Source organism: Chenopodium quinoa, unplaced genomic scaffold, assembly GCF_001683475.1.
Source record: "Chenopodium quinoa cultivar QQ74 unplaced genomic scaffold, ASM168347v1, whole genome shotgun sequence".
Lineage (NCBI taxonomy): Eukaryota > Viridiplantae > Streptophyta > Magnoliopsida > Caryophyllales > Amaranthaceae > Chenopodium > Chenopodium quinoa.
The window spans coordinates 525,039-551,558 of record NW_018744830.1 but is presented as its reverse complement, the minus strand read 5'-3'; the positions used below and the strand labels follow the sequence as shown (position 1 = coordinate 551,558).

The window sequence follows — 26,520 nt, the reverse complement described above, 5'->3', positions numbered from 1 at the left end:
TCATTTGGGTCTGTCGTTTTGATCCAGGTATACCATGCGCATGGTACACCTGGATGTAGGAACCACGCATTGTGCACCACCTAGTAACTATGTTGTGAGTGGTCGCTATTACAATATAAGTTATTATCTCATTGATGGGATATATTCTAAAGGGACGACATTCATTCCTATAATATCACTACCACACAAAGAAAAAGGTATTTTTGCCAAACTGCACGAAGCTAGGCGAAAGGATGTTGAGCGTGTTTCTGGAGTGCTACAAGCTCATTTTGCAATAATATGGAATCTTGCGATAGCTTGTATCATTATACACAATATGATCATCGAGGATGAAAGAGATACATATAATATATAGTACAATCCAAATGAATATGATCAAGCTACATCTGCATCTTCAAGTAGTGGAAATAATGAAGAGTTTGTTCAGTACTAAATCAGCAACAATAGAATTGCAAGTTTTAAAAATTACATATCTATTGAGCCCTATGGATAGACTTAGAGGATCATTTGTGGCTCAAATTCGGTGTATATAGTAGGCAAAATAATATGAATTAATAGATGTGTTATCTTAACATTTAAATTATTACTCTCTAGTTACTCATGCTTGTTATTTTTCGAAAACTCCTGTTATTCATTAGAATATGTATTTATTTTATCATTAAGAAATTTATTAAAGTAAAAAACAAAGTAACTCCTAATATACTAATAAAGTAACTCTTAAATAACTAACTAAGTAACCTCTGAATATAATTGACTAATGCCTTGTTTAGTTAACCTTATTTTTACTTATTTTAGAAAAAATAAATTCTGGCACACTTTATCGTTTTATGTGCGGTCTTTTATCGCTAAATATCTTTAATTTCGTAATAAAAAAAATTATGAAAATTACATGTTATTACGAATCTAACAAACGTTACAAGCCCCACTTGATATATGTACACATAAGGTTAAAGTTTTGTCAAATCGGACAATCTAATCCGTCCAGATCAGATTAGACCATATCAGATCTATTAGACCAGATCAAATCGGATAAGCAAAAATAAAGTGAACTAAACAAGCCTTAAGTAATCCCTTTATAACTAAACAACCTTTGAATATACTAACAAAGTAACCCCATAATTATTGTTATTTCTTAATTACGACTAATTATTTATTAATCAAATCCCATATTGCATTAATGTTTGATTATAAGTCATTATATCTAATGTTAATGTATAATTGTTAGTTTTGACCGATTTTTAACACTTGCATTATCTTTCTATTATACGTTTTAAGAGAGAGATTGTGTGTTACCAGTGTTGGGGTAGGGTGAAAGACGCTAAGTAGGAGAGAAAAAATAAATAACCAAAAATTTATGGTCAATCATTGAGATACATTAGTTTTAAAATAGTATACTTATAAGAGTGGTTTTAAATGATGTGAAAGATAGATAAATAATAAAATAAGTGATAACCACAAAGGTTATGATAATCAGTTGAACTCTTATGACTATGTTTATCATCCATATCTATATTTATAATCTATAATCTATAATATTGTTAAAAAACACAAAGGGATAACATGTTACCACCATGTGTCACTGTTCCCTCAATATGATTTGGCGCCACTTGATCGCTATGTGCCACCTATACGTGTCACCCTATGTATCGTCACTCTAAAACTCTTCATATATGTAACCTTTGTATTTAATTTTTCCACTAGAATTTAACTTTTAAGTAATTGCACAATAAATTACAATTTAATTTGTAAGAAATTAATCACATACTAATGGTATTTAATTCCTTAAATGCTAATTTTCTAGATTCAACACCAATTAAGTAATTTTACAGAGTACGGTAATAATTACAAGTATACTACTACATCTCTCTTTCTATTCCCATTTTTTTTTTCCATTTTTTTAAATTTATTTTAAACTAAGGTAATGTTTTCAAAGTAGAAGTAGTTGTCAAAAAAAAAAAAAAAAAAAAAAAAAAAAAAAGAGAGAGTAGAAGTAATGTGTAAACAAAATCCGAAACATCACCCGAATTACAAATTAGTTTTCTTTAAAAACCGAAAAAATACATTCTGAATCCTCTTGTGGTGAAGCAAGTACCCTACTCGTATGAAAAATATGTACTACATAGTAAATATGATTCTGCCAAAGCAAGTGAAAGGGCACAAATTGCTTGGCAGAATAGCCTGCCAAAAAAATTAAATGCGAATAGCAGATGCAAATTGGTTTAAATGCAAGTTCAGATTAGCAGGCCTTTCAAAAAAATCAAAAAAAAAAAAAAAAAAAAAAAAAAAGTTCAGATTAGCAGAAAATGAGGTCCATTCACATTTCATGCACTTCACTTACTTAAACTCTTTCGACTTTAATAGATCTCTCTCTTTATCAATTTCACTTTTGAGGTTTTTTGGGTCACCGTCATAAACCTTGGCCAAATATGGGGACTTTTATGTAAGGCCATGTTCTTTGAGTTTCTGGGCAGAGCAGGGCAAAACAGATTTTATAATAATAATAATAATAATAATAATAATAATAATAATAATTATTATTATTATTATTATTTGATTTTTTTAAAGATTTTTTTACTCTTTTTATAACATTAAAAAATGTGTTAAATAATATAAAATATTGATTATTATCATTAAATATTAGTTATTATTATCAATTAATATTATATATTAATTATTATTATTATTATAATATATTAAATATCATTATTATTTAATACGAAGTATAAATTATTATTATCTATAAATATTAGTTATTATTATTAAATATTATTAATTATTATCTATAATCAGTAATTATTATTATTAAATATTAATTATTATTTTTAAGCAGAGCAGAGCAGAGCAGATTTCAGTAGAGCATATCAGATTTCAGCAGAGCAAAGCAGGGTAGAGCAGCTCAAAAGAACAAGGCCTAAAACGAAGTTGAGCATGTGAATATCAAAAGAATTAAATGTTTCAAGCACATTACTTAACAAATGTTGAAATAGGATCTGCTAACGAACGCCCCGCGTGTTAGATAATTAATCAATATTTAGATTGCATGATAAAATCACGCGTCCATCAGTGTAATTAATGTTGATAAATTAATGTTAATTTTACTTTAATATTTTAATTTTAGCTCTTTTATCTAACACTCTGGAGGTGCTCATTGGAGTTGTTGTCATGTTTCTGGTGGGCTGGTGGCTGGTGCTGTACTGTCACGTCTTAGGAGCTTAGAGGGGGTGACACGTGATACATATACTTAAATAGAAACGTATTTTAATATTTTGGAAGTATAAAATAGGATGCATTTATACATAAACCTAGGGTCACTTGACAAAATGACAAATGAAAAAAAAAAAAAAAACCAATTAGAATCTGTAACATTATGATGTTGACATGTAGAATTCCCTTACACTTTTTTTTCTAAGTTGGATCATTTCGCCAAGTCCTCCAAGCTAGGGATGCAATTCAATCCAAGTTCGATTCGAATAAAGAAAAAAAATCCGATTAGAATGCGTTTAAAAATAGTCTGAATTCGAATCTGACAAAATAGATTTGAATTTGAATAAGAGGCGGATCGAACTTGGACCCTGCACAAAGTCCGACATAGTCCGATTTGAGTCCGAGTCTGATCAGAGTCCTAGGTTGTAGTTTAAGTACATTATATTTAGATTTTATATTCTAGGGTTTTTCGAATATTTTACGCACTAATATGATGTAAAAAAAATTTAATTACAGACAACGCAAGTATTTATAAGTATATCACATATTATTCTCAAAAAAAAAAAAAAAAAAAAAAAAAAGAATACTCGGATCAATCTGGATGTCTGAATAAACGGATCGGATTTGGACCCGAGTCCACGATCCGAATATCCAGAATTTGGATTTAGCCACATCCGACCCAAATCCAATCCATTGTCATTCCTACTCTAAGCATGCAATTTAAGGAAGATTTTAGACTAGGTACACATTCAAAATTTATACTTCGTATTAACTTACCACCGATAAGAGGAAAGGATTAGGTTATAACGATTTAGAATATTTAAATTAATTTGTTCATTTTCTCTAATCACTTCGTTAAATACAAGGAAAAATTGAAACTAATAATCTCACCTTTGGCTCATCTTCTAAAAAAAAATCCCACCTTTGCGTATTATGAAAACAATCCCACCTTTACACCCCATATTCTCAAAATGAGCTTTTCTACCTATAACCGATTCAGCAGGTAAATTTTTTGTTTTTTTCTTTTATTTTTTCCTTTAATCTATCTCTTCCCACCTTATCACCTTCTTTCATGGCAACCCCTCCATCACCACCATGGGTACCACCCTTCACCCCCACCTCTGAACTAAACCAGCCCTAACCACCACATCACCATCGAACTGACCCCCATCCCGAAACTCAAAGGGGCTTCCATGTTCCACCTCCAACCATTACAAACCCAATCAGCCACATCGCCAATAACAATCCCTCCTCACCTCTATACAAATTCCAGCAATCACATCACCATCTCCAACCCCTAATTCTCACACCCTTACACAGCAGCCCCAACCTTCGCCTACTCCCCTGCTCCCCACCGCAACAACCACCTGACATCGTAACCAATTTCGACATCTGCGAACCACACACCTGCTCCGCAACACCTAACCACAATGGTTTTGGGCTGATTTGTGGGTTGTATTGCGAATTTTGGGCACTATTTTTGTTTGAATTGGTGGCTGTCGGGATTATTGTTAGGCTGAATGAATGGTGGAGCGGCGCTGCTGGTGAGGTGCGTTGTCCCGGTTTTGGTGGTTGGTGGCGTGTGGAGTTGGGTATTATACGGCCTGTGAGAAATGGTGAATGGCTTTACAATGGTTTTGGTGGTTTCGGTGACGCCGACGTCCGACAGGAAAGGGAATAAACGAAGGGGGAAGAGGAAGGGGAATTCCGATAGGTGGCTGGGTTAGGTTGGTGTGGCGGGTTGCTGGTCCGACGAGAGAGGGAGGGACCAGCAAGGGAGGGAGTCGGGGAAGGGGAGGGAATCGATGGCTGGGTCTAGCTGTTCCGGCGAGTGGTTGGGTCTGGCTGTTCCGGCGAGTGGCTGGGTTCGACAGGTCATCCGGCGGCTACTCCGATGAGACATTTGCTCCGACAGGGGAAGGAAGAAGAAGGGTTATTATTATTATTTTTGTTTATTCCTTTATTTTAAAAAAAAATTATAAATAAAACCCAATTAGAAGGTGACACGTGTCATATTACCTTCTAAAACAGGTTACCAATTGTACAAATTGATAAAAGGCTTGTTTTGAGAATATAGGGTATAAAGATGGGATTGTTTTCAGAATACGCAAATGTGAGATTGTTTTGAGAAGATGAGCCAAAGGTGGGATTATTTCCAGAATACTCAAAGGTGGGATTGTTTTGAAAAGATGAGCCAAATGTGGAATTATTAATTTCAATTTTTCCAAAAAAATGATAAGTAGGTGTGTTGCAACTTATATACACTTTTTTAAAAAAAACTACTATGTTTAATTTATTTTCATTCCATTACCCAAATGTGAAGGTATCAAGCTGAAATTACTGATAGTTGAATTAGTAGAGAATATTAAGTGACAATTGTATTCTACTACGTAGAAAAAATAACTTATTTCTCTAGAAAAAAAAAAAGAGGAAAAAAAAAAAAAACAGGAAAATGCTATACATAGCCCTAAGGGCTATGAATAAGAAGTTAAAAGAGGAAAGCATTAGTGAAATATATTCATTAATTACACTGATTTGCATTAGTATTGCAAACTTAGGTGTCTACCCAAAAAAAAAAGGTGGACTTTTCTTCTGCATTAGTATTGCAAACTTAAGTGTTACCCGAAGCTGTTTCATCAAACACAAACCTTAAATAGTTACTTTGACAGCTAAGCTTTAACAACTATTAGTCGACAACTAACAACTTAAAGCCTAATAGTTAACAATTATAACTAGTTTTGTCGAACATGGCTTGAGTTTTGGTCACCATAGAAGAGCAGGACCATGAACCCCAAAACAGGAAGTAAATACGGAGTTGTCCAGTAAACAATGAGCAGCTTTACTGCAACATATTTACTCCAATTTGACAGATTTACAGCCCAGACTCCTTTATTACAACCTCAACTGTCCTCGCCCCATTACCCTCAATATTTCAACCCTATACTTAGCCTCCTTTTCTCTCTTCCATTTTCATTGTCAAAGTAAACAATGAAAATGGGGTTAACAAAAAATGTACTGGTTTTTACTTTTTTACTCGCTGTTTCGGTGTTTCGGCGAAGTTATGGTGAGCCTCTGGTACCCATACTTTGCATATTTGGGGACTCTGTTGTTGATTCAGGCAACAACAATGGCCTCTACACTCTAATCAGAGCTAACTTCCCTCCTTATGGAAGAGACTTTGTCACCCACCAGGCTACTGGAAGGTTTTGCAATGGAAAACTTGCTACTGATTTCACTGGTGAGTTGGCTTACTTATTGATCTTTCTTTGTTCTCGTGTGTGTGTGTGCGCGCGTGTGCGCATGTTAAGTGTAAAATGGCTAATGGGTTTTATGTTCTGTGGTTTTCGCAGCTGAGAATCTGGGGTTTACTGCGTATCCACCGTCTTACCTCAGCCAAGCAGCACGAGGAAAGAACCTACTGATAGGTGCTAACTTTGCATCTGCTGGTTCTGGTTATGCTGAAAGAACAGCCAGCTTATATGTAAGTTTCATCATCTCACCGCAATAACAGGGTGAAAAAAATATTTGCATGCACCCATGCAAAAAACTTGTCTCCGTCTCTAAATGTTGTTCTTTACTTTGACTGTAATTATTTCCAAAAAAAAAAAAAATATAGTATTATTTTCTTATTTAATATGACGAATTTTGTGGGGGTATGTATTTGTAGCGGGCGATATCGCTGACGCAACAGTTGGGGTACTACAAGGATTACCAGAGTAAGGTGACAAAAATGGTGGGAAGTGAGAAAGCAAAAGGGATGTTTTCAGGTGGAATTCATATTCTGAGTGCAGGAAACAGTGATTATCTACAGAATTACTACATCAACCCTTACATCTACCGACAGTATACACCTGATCAGTTTGCTGATATTCTCATGACCTCCTTCGCTAACTTTGTCCAGGTCTCTGTCTCACCTTATCTCTTTCATTTTACACTTTAATTACGCACTAAAATTAGACAATGAATTTTGGATCTACTTTTAGGTGCTTTTTTTTTTTTTTTTTTTTTTTTTTTAAATGTATTCGGGGAAGAAACATACATATTCTGTGCCGATAAATCAATAATTCACTTTAAGATGGATTAAGTTATTGAAAAATATAATACTTCATTATAATATGCACTAAATTTGGAATCAAAATAAATTTTGAATAGATATAATAAAAATGCACAAAAATTTACACACTAGATTAATTAGTGATTATAAAAAAAAAAAAAAAAAAAAAAAAAAAAAAAAAAAAAGATGTTTCAAAGCAAATGAACAATTTTGAGGTTAAAAATTCTCCTTTTTCCCTAGAATAAAAGAGGACTCTTTTTCACTCCACTTGGAGCCTAACAAAATCTATACTAACTCAATATTGATATACTTTTACAGACATTGTATGGACTTGGAGTAAGAAGGATAGGAGTAACGAGCTTACCGCCAATGGGGTGCTTGCCAGCAGCCATTACCCTGTTTGGAGGAGGAAGCAACCAATGCGTAGCAAGGCTTAATAAGGATGCTGTTTCATTTAACAGCAAACTGAATGGCATGGCACAAAACTTGCAGTCAAAACACTCGGATTTGAAATTGGTGGTCTTTGACATCTACCAGCCTCTCCTAGACATCATAGCACATCCCATGGAAAATGGTAATCTCTCTTCCACCTACACCTGGTATGCAAACAAAGATACAATAAATAGATTTCCTGTTATATAACCAAAAAATAAATTACAAAAAATAGTCAGGTAGGAAAAACATAGTGATGCATAATCTTGTTATGTTCGCCTTGTTGTATGCTTTTAAAATCAAAATATATAATGTTTACAATACTTAAAGAAATTATTGGTTAAGTTGGTGCATTAGGGAAGCACAACACTCAAACTGTGTCAGCTAAATCCAAGCAAAAGGAGGTACAATAAAATGAGTCCCAATGTTGCAAACCTCATGAGACTGCTTAAACTAAGTTTATCTTCCAATATTCCAGAAAAATAAGCCACATTTGAATTTTGATATTTGTGTTAAAATCCAGAACTATTTAAATAAATAAATTTTTACATCCATATCATATCTACGTAGTCTTCCATTGCCAATCTTAATCAAGGAAAAAAAAAAAAAAAACTTGAAAGTAGTAAGTGGCCTATTTTATGACAAGTTGGCAGCCTAATACATAAATTACACGTATTATACAAGGATGGAAGTTTTAACAAGGTAAGGTGAACGAAATAAAAAGTATTAATCCTAAGTGATAAAGCTTAAGTTAGAATGTCAAGTCCCATGTTTTAGAGCAAACTATTTGGTGCAGGTTTCTTTGAATCAAGAAAAGCTTGCTGTGGAACGGGAACAATAGAAACATCCCTGCTTTGCAATGAAAGATCCGTAGGGACATGCTCCAATGCCACCCAGTATGTTTTCTGGGATGGGTTCCATCCCTCTGAAGCAGCAAACAGTGTATTGGCCGGTGCTCTCCTAGCACAGGGATTTCCCCTGATAGGTTAAATCATCAAGAAACACTTCTAGTTTTCCTTACAAATGCAGAATGGAGCTTGGGCCACTCTGCTTCTCTGGCAGATGTAATATATTTGGAGTGTAACATGAGAGCTAATTAATTTTGCTCCTTGTAAAACATGCGGGGTTTAGTAAGAGTTTAGCAGTACTAGCTGTTTGACAAAACACCATCATATAGGTAAATATGAAGGTTCCGTCATCAAGTCCAGGACAATTCATATTAGCTTCCCACCCTATGATTATCATTAGTTACAATTCAGTGATGCACCTTTTCTCATTTCTAAATTCTCTTTATTTTTTTATTGTTCCTTTTCTCTAATTATGGGAAGGATGACTGGGTAAGTAAGCCAACATCACATCAATCGCTAACGACCATGAGAAAGTATATAGCATTCTAACGAAAGAGTGTCTCCATCAATATTCCAAAAATTACTTAGATAGAATTTCAATCAACAAGTTATGTGACATATCAGCCCATGCTTAGAGTAAAAATAATCAAGAAACCGAACTGGATGGATATCTCTTTTTTTTTTTTTTCCTCACTACAAATGGCAGAAACTAAAAGTTCAATATAAAGAAAAATGAAATCTAATTGATACCTCATGAACTGGTAAGCAGCCGAAACCACTCAAGAAAGTTCAAACCCTGCATTTGAGTTGATTGCATACTGAAGCTTCGCCCTCAATGTACTAGCCCTTTTATAGGTAGGAAGCTATAACAAGTGAAGACAGCAAGAGTAAAAAATAAGAGTAAACAGGACATAATCGGGCAACAAGATAATTTATATGTTCTAAGCAACAAAGTGCAACTTCGTAGCAATATATAGGTGTTTTTGAGTATACCTTTAGAGTGTTGTAGCATGTAGAAGCTGAGGGTAACCGCTCCACATCCTGCCCTCCAAACGCTGCCCAAAGAGGTACATCACATGCAACCTAAGATTGGATAACGTAGCAACAAAACACAATATTTTTGGTCATGTATCCAGTAGAGTTGTTAAACTAGTATCATCATTATGTATTTTAATGCTAAGTTATCCGAACAAATGAGTTTAGCTAGGTAATCCAAAGTTCATGGAATACCTTATGGATGGTAAAAGTTGGCTGCAAATGTTTGAACCCAAGTAATGGAGCTCGTGAGCAACTTGTAACAAACTTAAGAAGCATACACCGTTCTTTTGACTCAAATCCTGCCAAGACCTGTCAGATTTTATCCAGAAAATATGTAAGCTAAGCAAGTCGAATCCAGCTTAAAATTACAATTCATTAGAATCACCTCGTTTGCTCTTTTATAATTGCAAATTTGCAACACAGGGTGCGAGAGGGGGGGGGGGTTGTAACACATTTTTAAGGAATCCATATGATGATGAGAGAAATATAAAGAGAAACCTAAGTGATGAAGAAAGAATCACGCATAGAATTTAATCTCAATTAAATTGAAACTTCTTCACTAAAGAAACGTCATTTTCTAAATACTTGGATATTGAATAGCTCAAAACGTTGGAACAGAATAATCAGTTGCATATCAAAGTGCATTTCAGTTTAGCCGTATTGTAATGAATTTTTTAATTGACCGAACTGAAATCGTCTGGTTTAACAGTGTTTTCCAAAAACCAGCAATCTTGTCAAAAGTTGCATCCCAAATTACCTCGCATTGAATGCTACATCCTGTGTTTCACTCAAAAGTTACTTGCTATAAAGAGACATAGTGAAAATATCCCCATGTCTCCCCAATAATAGCTCTGCCTCTAAGCCTCTGATGGTCTACTCTTAGCTATTTTAACAGCTTACAAATATTTTTAAATCCTAAAAGACTTGGAAGTTAAATTCACATCACGACAACTACCACATGGTTTGCAATCAATGCATCAATTCTGTTACCACAACTATGTGACCGTTTCCCAATCTCAACAAAAACCCTGTTTTCAAACCATGTGAGAGAATATTAAATCATAAGAGTAATCTTTTAACATCTGATCTCTAAAGTATACAACCCTTATTTCTTTCACTCAATGATACTTCAAAATCAAGGTTAAACAAACAATGTTTCAACATTTTCACTGCCCCAGCACTAGATTCATTCTCTATAATTCAGATTTTGTAAAGCAATATCATTACCACACAGCTTGCCAAAGCAATGTCGGACAGCCAGATACTGCAAGATTTCTACAATTTTTGATTTAAAATCATATTACCATTCCATGTAAATGCAGTTGAACAGAATGCTTTACCACCAAGATTTCAAAGTCGAAAGACTTACTTGATCAAAGGTTTTATAGTTTAAATTTGAATAATATTGATTCACACGAACAAAAGAATATAGATACCACTAGCTAAGCAAGTGTATAAGTTACAAAAACTAAATAAAAAGGACTTTCTATATCTAGTGCAATGTATAAAAAAGCTCAAGGCGCAATGAGGCGATAAAGGTCCTGCTGTGCTTTGGTGCGCCTCACTTTATAAAACAGCAAAAGAAATTTGTTTATGTGTGCCTCGCCTTGAGCCAAAAATGCGCTCAAACCTAATCACCTAGCGCCTAGGCACGCCTTTTTAGACACTGATCATGTGTATTAATGCGAGCCATTAAAGATGCAACAAAACCTCACACGAATATAATGGTTCCTGATATAGCTGTCAGCCTTATTGACCCCCTTGCCTACATTAGTCTTTTTGTTGATAAGCACCTCATGGGGATTCTTTTGATTCATAGTTTCAAAATCAAACATGTCTCTTTGGTTCAAGGCTGGCATGTGGATAAGAAGTTAAGAGGAACGAGTACATGCTTGTTCATCTACCCCATTCCTTACTTTAACCAAGGAAAAGAATAACCATCATGGATAGGATGTGTTTGTGCGAATTGCTTTTATCGTTTTTACAATACTGGAACAAATTGAAAAAACCACAACTACAGAAAATATAGACAAGATGAAAGTACCTCCCAAAAGAGTTTGACTGTTCGACTTCCCTCAGAGTATCCACCAGTATACCGTGTATTTTTCCGCAAATCATCAACATCAATATCATGGTTGCCACCTGAAAGCAACTGTGGAGAATAAATTCATTGTTCAAATCGAATATTTGATATCATTATTAGTTATAGCTACCACAAATAATTACAAACGGCACTAATATATGTATGTGAGCCTGTGAGTGGGAGCAGGCGTGCAAGGATGCATGTGCATGTTTAATTTCAGGAATGCTGCTACTTTTCATTCCCTAGTTCTTGTTATTTCAAGTTGCAGGGGTAGTTTTCGACATTTTGCTTCAGACCAGGCAGTTTGTTTTAGTATTTTGAGTCCACTAAGCAAATGCCTCATGATTAATGATAAGCAGCATTGCCAAATTATTATCACAGCAGATATGTTCTCAGTTTGAAAAGGTTATAGCCAAGTCAATCCAGATACAATACTGTCCTCTTCAAAAGTAAAGATAACATCAGGGACACTTTTTGCAAATAGAGAAAGTTATAGCCAAGTCAATCCAGATGTACAGCTGTCCACCTCTACCTCTTTTAATAAGAAGTATATAGATAACATCAGGGCCACTTTAAGAGAGGTGCAATGGTTACAGTTCAAGAGTGTTTGCAAATCACAGAGTGTGTAATGATGATTACATATCTTTGCTATACTTCCAAGAGTACCTCATATATATTTCACATTGAGAAGCACAGGATGAAATATAATACCTGATTAAATTCACTGGCATTAAATAACTTCAACCATGATGGTGAAATGAGATCCGTTAATCCCCTATAGAATGCATTTGATAGTGGCAATATCTGCAATTTCCATCACATATCAGTAAGTTGCATGAAACCATGTTCAACAGCCTTCAGGCCCTTGAATATACAATCAGCTCACTGTAGACATTTCTAAGTACCTGCCGATTAAGTTTATAATCTGCCATAGCATGAATGTATTGCAACTTATTTTCATTTGTCACAATGGTGTCTTTGCCGCCAGGTCTAAGCTCAATGATGTGCATTTTCCCCAATAATTCCTCAGTGACAGTAAAATCAAGTGAAAGTTCCTTAACATCACCTTCATAATTCTGTAAACAAGGGTACAATCAAAAGTCACGCAAACCTAAGACTAAGCCTCGGAGTTAAGACATATTAAGTGGAAAAATCTACCATCTATCCACATGATCAAATAATAAGTGATAATCAACAGCATTATAGTTTGTGTTTTTCTGCGACTATCTTCCAATGCTAAACATGGAACATGTAAGCTGCAATCATTACAATCCTGAACATATATGGTTACAAGGCACGATTTTATAGTCCATTAGTCCCTAAGAAGTAGACGATCTTTCATTAGCCAGGACAGAAAAACAATTACATTACAACTTGCCTTTTAACTTTAAGTCCGCATAAAGTGGAAATTGGATTGTCCCTGGAAGCTGGTCACAGAAGCCCATAGGAAAGCTAGGAAGACCAACTGATGCATCAATTAACCAAAGTCCCAAAACATACGATAAGTATAAAATCTATATAATTGAGCTAGCCAATGGCCAACCTCATTAAGCCCTATGAGGTCTGAAAGCAGCTTAAACATTACAATTTGGTAAACATGGGGTCATAAAATATTTGCACTTCCCTGAAGTGATGGCATTACAGCTCTAGTGCTCTACTTAACTATACGAGCACAATATATACCAGGACATATAAAGAGCTCCCAGCCTTTTACTGTAATAACTTAGGCTGCCTTCCCAAGATCCACAGGATCCACAATGCATTCGCTGTGAAACATAAATCATATATTTGACTTAACATCCTCTACTCTCCTAATAAGACGCTCCCATCACTAGCGTAAAGACAGTAATTAAAGGAAGTATGACAATCTACAAATGGGATAGTATGCAATGAGAAAAAGTAGGAAGAAATTCAAGCAATGACTCTCATGACAACTACTCCATAGACTCTAGTCTATCCATATAATAATTGCCGCAGAATCATCAAAAATGCCCATATTTCCTTCCAACTATACTTGCAAACAGCAATTGACATAGAAACATCATATTATATACTGTCAACATATTTTTTTCCTCACCTTCCAAAAAACCATCCTATAAAGCTCGTCAACTTTCACTGTGGCCTGAGAAATATTAAACTATGTTTTTCTCATCTATACCAGTTTCTATTTTTAACAAAATAGTCATCAAGAGACTCGTAACGTTGTATTTTCCAATTTTGGATTACAATGACTCAATACAAAACCAGCCTATATATATATATATATATATATATATATATATATATATATATATATATATATATATATATATATATATATATATATATATATATATATATATATATATATATATATATATGTTGTAGTAGTAGAAGTAGTAGAAATTGCCTTTTTGGACTGCATTTTGTTGTATTGTTGCCTTTGTTGGTCAATCAATTGACTTTTTGAAATTTTGATTATTGTATTGTAGGCCATTCATTTGCCTTTTAGATAAAGAGTCTTGAAGAAAACAGCTTCTTTTCTATATATGGGTAACACACACAAGTACATCTAAAAACCTCTACCCACTCACCTTCAACTTTGCTAGAGACATGTGGGTAGTGAACTAGTGATATTAGTTCGATCTTATAATAGAAAATAAAAGGTACGTAGTAAATAAAAGTTTTCAACTTTGCCTCAATTACCCTCAACTTATAAACATAAGCATTAGAAAATCTATAAGACAGTCTTCAGCAATAAATTGATCTTTTATTTGTGGCCCATATCTTTACCTTTTTTTTTTTTTTTTTGGGACCTTCATGGCTCAACCTATGATGCCTATTGTGTCACAACTCACAAGTTAAAGGAATGGAAGATAATTGAGGCAAACTAGCATCTCAACCAAAAAAATAAATTTATAGATGTTGTGTAAAGCAAACCAAAAAAAAAGTTACTGAAAATACTGTTTCCTTTCCCTCTATTGCATAAAATTCTTCCCACTTTCCTTTTCGAGCCATTCCCCCAATTTTCCGTACTATGTAGATCTATCAATGGGAAGAATTTTGTGGAAAAAAGGGATTTTATATAAATTTTGTCTCCCAATTACAGCAAATTCTTTAACAGTTTTTCATGAGGCTCAAATACACAAAGTTTTTTAATTTTTTTTTTTTTTAATGATGTATGATACATCACAAACAAAGTTTTTTGACTTGCAAGATTATCTCGACTCAGATATGGATCTAAAAAAGTGTGCAAAACCTAAGAGTTGGATTTCCCTCCCATTTTCACAGAAAGCAATAAAATAAATAGTCTCTTACAATGTCAATTCCATGTGATAAATATATAGTCAACAACTTGACTATATAAAGAAATCAAAGTGAAAAGATTTTTTTAAAACAGATGAATCCAATTTTAAATTGATTAAAGTAATTGGACTTCAAAAGATAGATACATTTGGCTTTGTTTAGTTTTTAAAAAACATCTTCTGCTCTTGAGAAGCACTTTCCAGAAGCTATATCGGGAGAAATTTTGAAATGTTTGGCCACATTATTATAGATGTAATTTTCAGAAACATAAACTATTTGATGTTGTTTGGACCATCATTTACTTCCAACTTCTTGGACAATGGAGAAAATGAATCCAAATTGAAACATTTCTAAACAAAATAGGCCCAAACTCCATCTCTATTCCATAATCCATCCTCTCTAAAGTCTCTGTGATCAAGTCCCACAGGCAGCCAACCACCATCAAACTATCATTGTCACCTCCAGTAAACTGCCATACAATAACCCAACTACCTATCAGATCTATCTTTCCACTCCGTGCTCTTTTTTCTCTCCCTCAACTTCAGGTAAACACCAATTGATTCAACGAAAACTTGCTCAAAAATTTAGCAAAAAATTTGTAGATCTGGCCAGAAGTGAAGCACCTAGTTCTTTAAACACCGTATTATTGAAGAATTTATATGAAAATGAAATGAGGAGATGCACCTGTGCTTCTATTCTTTAAATTGAAAGAATAATAAAAGAAAAAGAATTTTAGAGGTAAAGATTTGTGGGTCTGGTGGAAAGTGTTAAAGGTTGCTGCCATTAGAGTAGGAGAAAGGATGAAAATGGAGCGTGAAATTATTTTTTATAAAGGCAAGGAGGGAATTCATGAATTGTGGAGGGTGTTTTGGACTTGGAAAATTTTCATTAAAAGATCTTAACAGCTCCACGAGAAACTGATATGAGAAGCTCCAATTTAAAGCATCTACTGCTAGCCCTCTTAGAAAGCCATTTTAAGTTTAGAAACTACTTCCAAATATGTAGTGTTTGGCCTAGTTTCAGCTGTTGAGCCCTAGAAACTCTCCTAGAAGCTTGGCTAAACACTACCTTAATCAGGTCAAATGCGATGCAATATTTTATTGTTGCTTTTATATCTTAGGGTTGTCAAATGGCCACATGTTCGGCAAAAAGACACCAATTTGAAGTTGCTTTTTCTCCACATCTGTTCATAGTTCTGCTACTTACACATCATATACTCCACAGGTAAATTACTCACAAATAGGCAGAAAAAGGCTTTACAATGAATGATACTAAAAACTAATCAATCTTACCTTGACATACATCAGATTTCGATACAGCTCTGGGTCAAGGGTAGAGAGTTCATCAAGAAAGCAATAGCGGCCCAAAAGCTTTTGGACAAAAACATGTGAAAATGAATAATCCAGTAAGATTTCTTCATACAGAGCTTTTCCAACAATTCTTCCAACGAATTCAATCATCTGGACACCATTTTCTTGAAATCTTGCAGCAGTATTGGGGATTAATAGTCTCTCAGAAGTTGAGGTCTGACAGAACAGTCCATACCTTAGGATCAAGAATCCAAAACGCAGGCTTTACTTACATGAAAAGAAATCAATTACTTTGATTATAAGATAAGCATGCAGACAACATACTGTGGGTCAAACGCTGCCTTTGCAATGTCAGTTAAGAACTCCTTAGACAAACCACCGTAATCCAGGCCAGCCTCAGGAAGACCGCATTCACTAACAAATGAAACATGTATAGATGATTTTAATCTTGTTCCCAGAGAATTCAATTGCTGAAATCCATCTTCAATTAAATGACCCCTACGAACTACAATCGCAACGGATCGCTCACCAGGGGCATTGAGTTCCCCGGCCATCCTGCGAGAAGTCTTGTCCATTTTGATGAGCTCTCTAAACATCTGAACCCTGCCAACGAGGTAAACAAGTAAATATTATGACTAGTTTAGACTTTGGAGTAGATAGACACAAAATCTTAGGCAGATATCATGTAAATCTAAAAGTTATGCATTCTGATCTCAGACTATACCAAAAAATTTTTAAGAGTTTCACCTGCCTTTTGAGCCTCAAACTATCATTCCCCCCCCCCCAACCCCCTTCCCCTTCCCCTTCCCCTTCCCTGTCCCTTTCCTAACAAATTATATAGGAACAGCAAGCACAAAAGGAGACCATATGTCCGCAGTAATGGATGAGATGATCACATTAAAAGAAACTAATAAGAAAAGGATCAGCATAGCTACAGAGGATCTCACACAGGTTTATATTTGGTTCAAAGTCCTTGTCAATTTTATTTTCCAGCTTCAGCTGAGAAATAGCACCCACTTGGCAGTTATATCAATTATGACTCATGGCCAGAGCTTGATGTAAAAGCCAAAAATTTACATATGTGATAACGATTTGGGGACATCCATGAAGATGTTTCGTACACCTCATGCATAGAGTCATTATTGGTCATAAAACTCTAATTTCAAGGAGAGGACAAGTTCCAAATTCACATGTAAACACAAAGATCTGCAATCATATCACAGGTCTTAATTTCATTCTAAATTCTTGTTAATATACTTAATAATGTGAGAACTTAGAAACCTATGCCCACCTTTCTTCAAAAGGATATACATGAGGAGTCACAGTTATAAAAGAACCCATGTTTGGAAAGGTCAGATTGTCATCTGATCTGACTTCTGACTGAACTTCATGGGTCCTGGCAGCCATAGCAATTGGAGGCCTACTCTTGCGAGCTGGTGAAAGCCACAAAGAAGGAGGGCAAAAACGATGTCTGCAGTCCCTTTCGTATAGCATTTGTAGGCATCTAGATGCTGCATCCATAATCGGTTTATTTTGCCGATCTGTATTATGAAGCAAGCCATTATAAACAAGTGTATTTAGCATTGATGCAATCTTGCGCTGCTGCTCCAAGGAGAAAGGAACCTATGTTATACAACAAGATGCCCAATATTAGTAATAGAAACAAATCAAACAATGGATTGTAAGATCTATAGTCAATAAATAATACTCCCTCCGTCTCTTTTTATTCTTTACATTATGACTTTTATGGTCAACTCTTTTTATTTTTTACTTTAAATTTGTATTATTATAAACATCAAAACCATATCATGCGGGATCTTGTTAAATTCGGCTTGAAATGAATTTTCTAAACATCAATTTTTTAGAATATTTACTCATATCATATTGAATATATATGAGGTCAAAGGTATGCATTGGAGGCCATGATAATCAAAGTTTAAAGAAATAAAGAATACAAAGGAATGGAGGGAGTAGAGGTTACCTGTTTCTCATAAAATTCAATATCATCAAGAACCAAGAGCAGGTGTGCATATGTGGCACAAAACAGATGTATTAGACATAGTTTTTCCTTTGAAATGCTTTCAAGACCGCATCTTAAAGATTCTACATCCCACATATCATCCAGATTGGTCTTTATCTGGCTGTCTTCAGTTTGACTGTCAATCCCATCAGAGCCATTATCTGCATCTGTCTGGGATTTTCCACTAATTTTATAAAATACATTAACCCATTTAGCAGCTCCATCTTTACTAGGCTGTTTTTGTTTTCTCTTTGAATTCCCAGCAGACTTGTTCCCATACATTTCAGTAGCATGGTACAAGTCATCTCCAGAAGCTTGAGTGGCTTTAGGAAATAGAGCATGCTCCATTGCTCCCCAGATGCTGACCAAAAATCCAGGAGTAAAAGATAGCATGTTAAGAACTGGTAATGGGCCGAGCATCAAATTCAAAGCTGAATATATTCTGATCATGTAAGAGTAATAATGAGCAATATCAAGCAGATCCAAAACTTTGATGTGTTTTAAATCTGACTTTGGAGTAAGGGAATCATTTTCATTTGTGAAAGCACTGCTCTTTGCTGCAACCATGAGCTTTGAAAGATGCCACTGCTGACAAACAGGTCTCAAAAGGTCCATGTAATTTAAGGATCCAAAGGTCACTTCTGCCATATAGTTATACATCTTAGAACAACTTCCATCCTCCAACAGTTCTTGTCTTTCCTTTTCTGCAAATCGATTATTCTCAATCTCGGTAAGGAATCTTTCAGCAAGGATATTGAGAACTTGAACATATCCAGCAATGTCTACACCATCAGTAAAGCTGCTTGATTCAGAGGAGCCATTTTCTCTCCCTGTTACCAGGCTTATAATGTTTGAAAGAGCCCAACCAACACAGGATATATCATTAGGATACAAAACTCCAGAGAGATCCATCCTTGAATATTCCATCAAGATTTTTTTATTTAAGATCTGCCATCACCTGCCATAAAATGATCAGCCCTCTGAAGTTTTATAGTGCAAGGTCCTTACATAGTTATTTCAGTAATACCTCTTTTATCACAAAAACAGAAATTCCATTGAACAGAGAAGCATTACAATGAGCAGATCAAACTCAAGAAAACAATTTAAACAAAATTTCAATCACACACACCATCAGAAAGAAAACACACTAAGGAAGATCCCATGAGCATGAGCCCAGAGAAGATAAACATAATCCAATAAGAATTATAAAGAAGACTCCAGAAACAAAGAGATCCTCTCTTTCTATGGTTTGAAAGAAAGTCCCTTCGTACCATGTGTAAATACCTTCCTCACTTATATCTCTCCGGCCAAAAAGAAAAAGGAAGGAGACCCAAATAAAAAAGAACGCCTTTATCATACTTAAAACACCCCTCTACACCACCATCAATTGTAACCTTCTTTATCAAACTCTCTCTACTGTGCGTGTGTGTGTGTTCTACCCACCTTACATTTTGAGTTGTTAAATTATTCTATCCACTTATAATTTTTTTTTATATTGCAAGCACCATTTATAATCTTCCCCTCCTTACCCCACGATATTTACACCTTTCCACACACACCCTCATCCATTATCCACCTTTTTCTAACATCCATCAACCTTATTACTCCATCTATCTTACTATATCTAATTTTTTCTTATACCCACTCATCTTTTTCTAACATTCCTAGAATAAAGAGCCAACAATAATAGTGTAGAACAAACAAACAAAAAAACAGTAGGAGTTAAATAATTCAGATTGATCCGCCAGTCCACCACTAGTTTTAATGAATAACAATTCAACAACATCAAAGTAATATTATTAGCAGGCCTTGTTACTCACCAGGAGAGTCTGAAAGCAGGGCAGTAAAGTAGATTTATGACTCAAAGCACGTAGAATCACAGAAGGGATACATTGAACCAGCCAGGGTACTGTAAGTATGAATAAGCAATACTGCTCTGCAGCACATTGCACATCTAGTGGTAAAAAATCCTTTTCATCGGTGTTGAATACCAGAAATGGTCGCAATACTAAAGTTATTGCACTGGCAGTGATCAAAAACTTATCATCCTTCTGAACAACACTTTGTGAAGAATTAGAAGAAACACTCAACTTCGTCAAGTACCTCCCAACAGATCTATATAGGCCACTTTTGTCACTGCCAATAAATCTAACCAAATCCTTTACTGCACTATCTGCATCCTCACGTTTTTCATCAGATATGCACTTCCAGCCCCTTGAATCAGCAAGGATGATAACCAAACGCAACAATAATGCTGTAACGGCAACAACTTCACTACTCCCTAGTGAGTAATTATCATAGTCCACAAGTATGAATGAGCATAAAGAGACTAGCTTCTTTCCTTGATAATTCCACATATGTTGCTCCTCATTTGTACCAATTGCCAAAGCGCAGAAATTTATATCTAAGTCTACCAAAAGAAAAATTGATAAGACGACAAACACAGTGATAACAAATTGTTATATGGCATGATAAAAACTGCAGAGGATAAATAAGTTATTTATCATAGAAGTTGTCCACTGTACAATACTTCTATAACCAGAAAAGATGATTTTTTAAATTCAATCTTTTTTTCCTTTTTCTTTTTCATCCTAAAAGAAAAGAGGTAGATTATAGACAACTAAATTTCAGCAAAGTGATCAAGATGATTCTTGGCACATCAAAACATGAAACTCCACAGGAAGTAGTGGCACATTAGGATTCATGTTATAGACTCTAGGTAGGAGGCCATCATCAGAGCTTAGATTAATTAGAAAATTCAAAATTAGAAAATTAGAAAATATTTTGACATATTTTGGCATTGACATATTTTGGCAAAATTAGAAAATTCAATGCCGCAAGCATCCCCATATACTGCAATATAAGAATCCAAATTTAGATTAATTATTCATACAACCCTTAATGAATGCTAGTATGCTACCTTCTTAAAATATTTTGTTTAAGAGCTTATTCCACTTTCGCTAACAATGCCAATGATATCCAACATATGACCTTATCCTATTAATAGTTACAAATGGTTATCATATAACTACACTTCTAATATTTGTTTTCTTGACAAACAAGAACCCATTATTTTTTTTCTATTTAGCTCCTTGAACTACATGCTATATCACCATGATGCAAAGTGTTTCACTTCATCTCAAATTTTTGGCCCTTATTCAAAACACCTTTTCAAGTAGGCATTGGGATGCAAAGGGGAATTTGGGTAACAATTAGGGGCAAATCTGCTCTTGATTTTTTTTCCTATTCACAAAGCTTCATTTCCTTATACAAAAGCATAAGCATAGAGGTCACAGGATTCAAAAGTTTCCACCATATGACAAGTTTCTTTGAAATAAAAAAGAATGGAGTCAATGTGGACTCTTCTCAAACACCATATAATTTTAGGTCTATCCAAGCAGCAAGAAGATGGGTTAGAAGTATCACAATGTATCAAATACACATGTATGTATCAACGTGTGCACGCACGCACGCACAACGTAATTACTAATACTACATCTTGATGGTTTTATATAACGGTGCCCCAAACTGCACTAAGTGCAAGTAAACTTCATCCATTTCAAGGCTTTTCACAATCTGCTATAGCTTGAGGGTATTTGATTAAATGGATTAAAATTGAAAAGTAATTTGGGCCAGCTAACTTGCATACGTGAAGACCTTTCATAACAACAAATTTGCAAGATGTAGTAAAGGGTTTGGGAAGTTTAAAAATCAATGCAGGTTAATACGCAGATTTAAAAGTAGGGATGGAGTAGAGAGAAGATTGACCAAGAACAAGAGGTTAGGGAAACTGGATATGAGAGAGAGCAGAAGCAAGATAGAGAAAATTTTCATGCTAGAGGATAGGTCATAGGTGTGATTCAGAAAAGAAAAGAACTGCACAATTCGTCAAGGACTTAGTATCCAAGTCAAATTGGATGCACAGGAGCTGCAACGATGCATAGTTTAGACTATTGTGGAACTATGGGAACTTTGAATCTTATCTTCTTTTTTTTTTTTATAATCATTCCTATGAAGTATTCTTTAACTCTCTTGTTTATTCATGGAAGAAAGATATCAGAATGTCGAAGTTTAAAAAATACGGAGTATCCTTTCAAAAAGTTTCCCTTCCCATATGATGCATAATCATTCCTATGAAGTATTCTTTAACTCTCTTGTTTATTCATGGAAGAAAGATATCAGAATGTCGAAGTTTAAAATATACGGAGTATCCTTTCAAAAAGTTTCCCTTCCCATATGATGCAGATCTCATATAACACTCGAGTAAAGAGCAAAAACTCAGATAAGGCAGTTCATTATGATGGCAAAGTATCAGACTGTCATCTCACTAAGATAACATAAAGCAATGTCAAATTCAGACACATTTTATCATAACCGGGACAGTTCAAATAATAAAGAATTCTAGCACACCAAATCAAAATTAAAATAAGAATTAACAACACCTAGCCAATCAAAATAAGTACACAAACAAATAAAGTTACCTGTCGAACTTAAATTTTCCAATAATATCACAAAACAACTACGCATAGAGTTCACAGCCTGGCTTTGGATAGTGTGCCGTCTGAGAGATAAATGGGTGATAAAATATAGGAAGGGCCTCAATAAATAGCAGGAAATCCATGTTTTACTCATTGGCCTGGAAACATCACGTATGGAGAGATCCCATTCATTTTGAAGCTCTAATGCCACTCTCATTGTCACACTGTAGCATCGCCAAACCCTCTGATAACATTTAAAAGAAAGTTAGCTCAATTAAAAGGAACCTGGAAACTCATAAATGCGATTTGCATACCAACTAATTAACCAACATGTCGTGTATGAACCAATTTTTAAAACCATGAGGCTAGATTCATTTCGGTTTAGCATAATAATCTTCCTCAGCAACAATCATGTTATTTACATGTTTGAGACTGCAATGAAACAAGTTTTTTCTGCAAAGTGGTAGGCCATGCATTGCAAAAGCAACTAGCATTCACAACATCCTAAATCATTCTTAAACAATATTCTTTGCCTACAGGTGCTCCAACATATCGCATAAATGCTTTTTCTTGATTATCATGTAGCCAATATGCATGTAATATCAAGAAATGCCTCCCCTTGTCAATAATGGTCAAGGGTCTCCAAGGAGAGTTTGTGCTAGTATTAGCTAGTTAAGGTGCAAAACTCAATTTAAGAAAAATATCTTAGTTAAGATTATAATTATAGACCATAAATGTTGGATCATAAGGTGCTGAAACTCCTGAAAATACTAAATGAAAAGGGACAATTCCAAAAGTTACGGTTTGACCCACCACATTCCAAGGTATTAATCTAGTGACCTTGTGCGGCAATAGCCTTTAAGGCCCAAGTACCAGATGAGATGTAGAAAAACTAGATAGAATTTGTCAAGTATACACCTTACAAAACTCTTATATCACATCTTAACACTTATAATTTTCTACGGTCAACTGCATTACTCTCTCAAGGATCACAAAAAGATGACATATAAGATTAGCTAACTCTGCAACTTACATAAATACGAAGAACTATTGTCATCATAGACTAGGAATATAGTCAATATACAAATTGCCTAGTAGTAGTTCAAACCCTAATGAAAGATAAATTGCACAAAGGGCCTCCCTTCATCCTATTGATAATAGTATATACAATTTACCATACAAGTGAGCTCGTTACGAGGCAAATTATGCAGTGCCAAGTTGTTTAAGAACTCTAGCCAACCTTAAACTACTAGCCATAGATATCAACATTTAGCACTACCAAATTGATCGCGTTGTAAACTGCATCCCTCAGTTTTAAAAACACTACCATACAGGTGGCAATAATGGTGTCGAAAGCATAACAAATCTTGTACATAAAACTAAAAAGGCACTGCTACTATCCAATATGTAATCAAAAGCACAACATTTAGCCTACTAGTACAATCAATATTGACATTCAGATTGCAAACTAAGTCACATTGATAATCAAAATAGCAGACTACTTAGATCAAGCCGACCGACAAATACGAATAAAGCGTAAACAACGAAAAATAGAGTACCTGGATAAAGAGAGCAGCGGAACTAGCTCGCCGAGCATAATTCCGGAGCTCTCTTTCATGGGAAACCCTCTCAAGAAGGGCATCCCTTGTAATTTCCTTCGAACTTGCTCCTCGTAGTGAAACCTATGAAATTGCATCCAAATTTAACAAATTTGAGATCAAATTTTGACCAAATTTTACAGAATTTGATTATGAAAGCATGTTTGTGAAAAAATGGGGAAATTCATGGAAATTAGAGGCAAACAATGTTCAAAATTGAGAAGAATTTCAGCAAAAGATAGGAGAGAGAAAGTAGAGAAGATGAATTTACCAAATGTTTGTTGAGATCATCCATGAAAATTATGCGATCATCTTGCGTTCAAACGCTTCTGTTTTTGATTGATTTGCCAAAGCGGAGCACCAAACTCACCCAAAACAAAGTTACGGAGTACTTTCTTATTTCCTCGGTCTCTCTCTACAATGACTTTGCCTATATCATTTTAGGTAGCGGTTAGTTACTCACTTAGCGTTTGGATTAAGTTAAAACACTACTTCCTCCATCCCTTATCCACATACATATTTCCCTTTTTTTGGGTTTTAAGACTTTCATGCCTATTTTTATTTAAATAATGTATTTTTTCAAAATATTACTTTTAGATGAGTTGTTATCAATTTTATTTTTTTTTTGTATTTTTGACATTATTTTTCAACACTTTCTCTCATTACCAACCACCTTTTTTTTTCCTCTCTATCTCTTTGTAACCCCACATGCACATTTGTAGTTCCCAATTATGGGTTTTAAGGAATCTCTAAGTTCCTTAATTCCCATGAAAAAAGGGAAATAGGCATATAGATAAGGGACAAAGAGAATAGTAAGAAAAAATAGTAGTGTTTGTTAAGTTAGCATTTCATTTAGCAAGATATTTAGTGATAAAGGTAACGTTTTGGTAGCTTTTATCAAATACTAAAAATGTTAGCGTTTGAAAGGTGGCGAGTAGTGTTTGACAAATTTTGTTTACTTTTTAAATATTATATGAATTTTTATTGTGATTTAAAATTTCATCCACTATATTTGCCAAACACTTATACTCGTACTAATAACCGCTACATTGACAGCTAACCTTTACCTCACTACAAGTTAACCTTTATCCACTACTAAACTACTCATTAATATGTTGTTATCGCATGGGGTTTCTTGTGTTAGTTAATTAGTGGGATATTCGTATTTCATCAATTAGTTAATAAGGTATTTAATTTAGTTCAAATAAAAGGCAAGTAGTATAGGGTGGATTATTATTTAGGTAGATAATGAAACATTTGCAAGTCTAAGCATGGAGAACTTCAAAGATTTGGTTATCATGCATCAAGATAGATTATTGTCCCTAAACATTGATTCAAGTCAAGCATTGCATGGACACGTTTTTTTGGATGTCAAAAAAAGGATTCGGTTTGCTTGGTGGTGCGGAGAAGCCATTTCCAGCCTAAGATCGGGTCAGTAGAACATAGTCTCAGCTGGACCTACGTCTCCACCTCCCGCCAACAGTCTTTCTTCGGTGTCCAAATATTTAATTAGTTTAAATAAATTTTGCTTGCAAGTTTTACATTTCACTTGATAGGGCTTTTCTTGGTTCATGCATTAGGATTTTTAATCTTTCTTTAAGTTTCTTCTAGTTCTTTAAAGTTAGAATCCTTTTAGTTCATTTCTTTAAACTAGTTGATTAGTTTGTTATAGTTTTGTTAGTTAGGTGTTAGCTAATTAACATGTGTCTTTTGTTAGGAGAAGATGAGTCATTAATCTATCTTACAATCCTATATTTTAGTGTATAAGGAAAGAATCCTAGCTTAGTTTGATTTGGTTTAGGATAACTAAAACAAATCATATTAATTTGGTGAGTTGTGAAACCGTGTAATATCTTGTCTTCATGGCGGTTTAGGTTTAGTAGTTTATTTAGTATTAAATTAGGGATTTGTCCTAATCTGCCTAGGAAAGCTAGCATGTAAATAGGGTTGTACTCACGTTAATTATACACATATGAAATACATTGATAATTAATTTGAGTGTAAGCACTTAAGTTTTGATTACAATCAATCGATGCTTTGTTTAATTTGTTTTAGTTAAACCATTCAATTCGTTTGCATAAACTAGTCTAGGAGGTTACTTGTTCCTAGTTGGTTTGGAGATTGATTAATTAGATGGAATCTTAGTTAATTAATTAATTAATTAAGATTA

At 34.5% G+C, this 26,520-nt stretch overlaps 2 protein-coding genes across 3 annotated transcripts; one reads left to right on the top strand and one right to left on the bottom strand.

Moving 5' to 3' along the window:
- The first annotated feature begins 3,140 nt into the window (after positions 1-3,140).
- LOC110704320 (GDSL esterase/lipase At5g03820-like) lies at positions 3,141-8,956 on the top strand. The gene is made up of 5 exons (XM_021882109.1): positions 3,141-6,442; positions 6,555-6,685; positions 6,872-7,105; positions 7,577-7,832; positions 8,487-8,956. Exons 1-5 carry the CDS (start codon positions 6,193-6,195, stop codon positions 8,678-8,680), a joined length of 1,065 nt encoding a protein of 354 aa, XP_021737801.1. The 5' UTR covers positions 3,141-6,192; the 3' UTR covers positions 8,681-8,956.
- LOC110704319 (E3 ubiquitin-protein ligase UPL7-like) lies at positions 7,730-24,838 on the bottom strand. 2 transcript variants are annotated; one of them, XM_021882107.1, is made up of 15 exons: positions 24,622-24,836; positions 24,312-24,434; positions 22,756-22,996; positions 20,095-20,684; positions 18,236-19,222; positions 17,546-17,877; positions 16,579-16,857; positions 16,237-16,489; positions 12,565-12,735; positions 12,371-12,463; positions 11,621-11,728; positions 9,769-9,885; positions 9,532-9,621; positions 9,289-9,401; positions 7,730-7,854 (listed from the first exon to the last, which is right to left on the bottom strand). In XM_021882107.1, exons 1-14 carry the CDS (start codon positions 24,643-24,645, stop codon positions 9,318-9,320), a joined length of 3,492 nt encoding a protein of 1,163 aa, XP_021737799.1. In that variant the 5' UTR covers positions 24,646-24,836; the 3' UTR covers positions 7,730-7,854; positions 9,289-9,317. The 2 variants fall into 2 exon arrangements, with proteins under 2 accessions (XP_021737799.1, XP_021737800.1); XM_021882108.1 differs by lacking the exon at positions 7,730-7,854 and having other exon boundaries at positions 11,621-11,718; positions 24,622-24,838.
- Between the last annotated feature and the right edge of the window lie 1,682 nt (positions 24,839-26,520).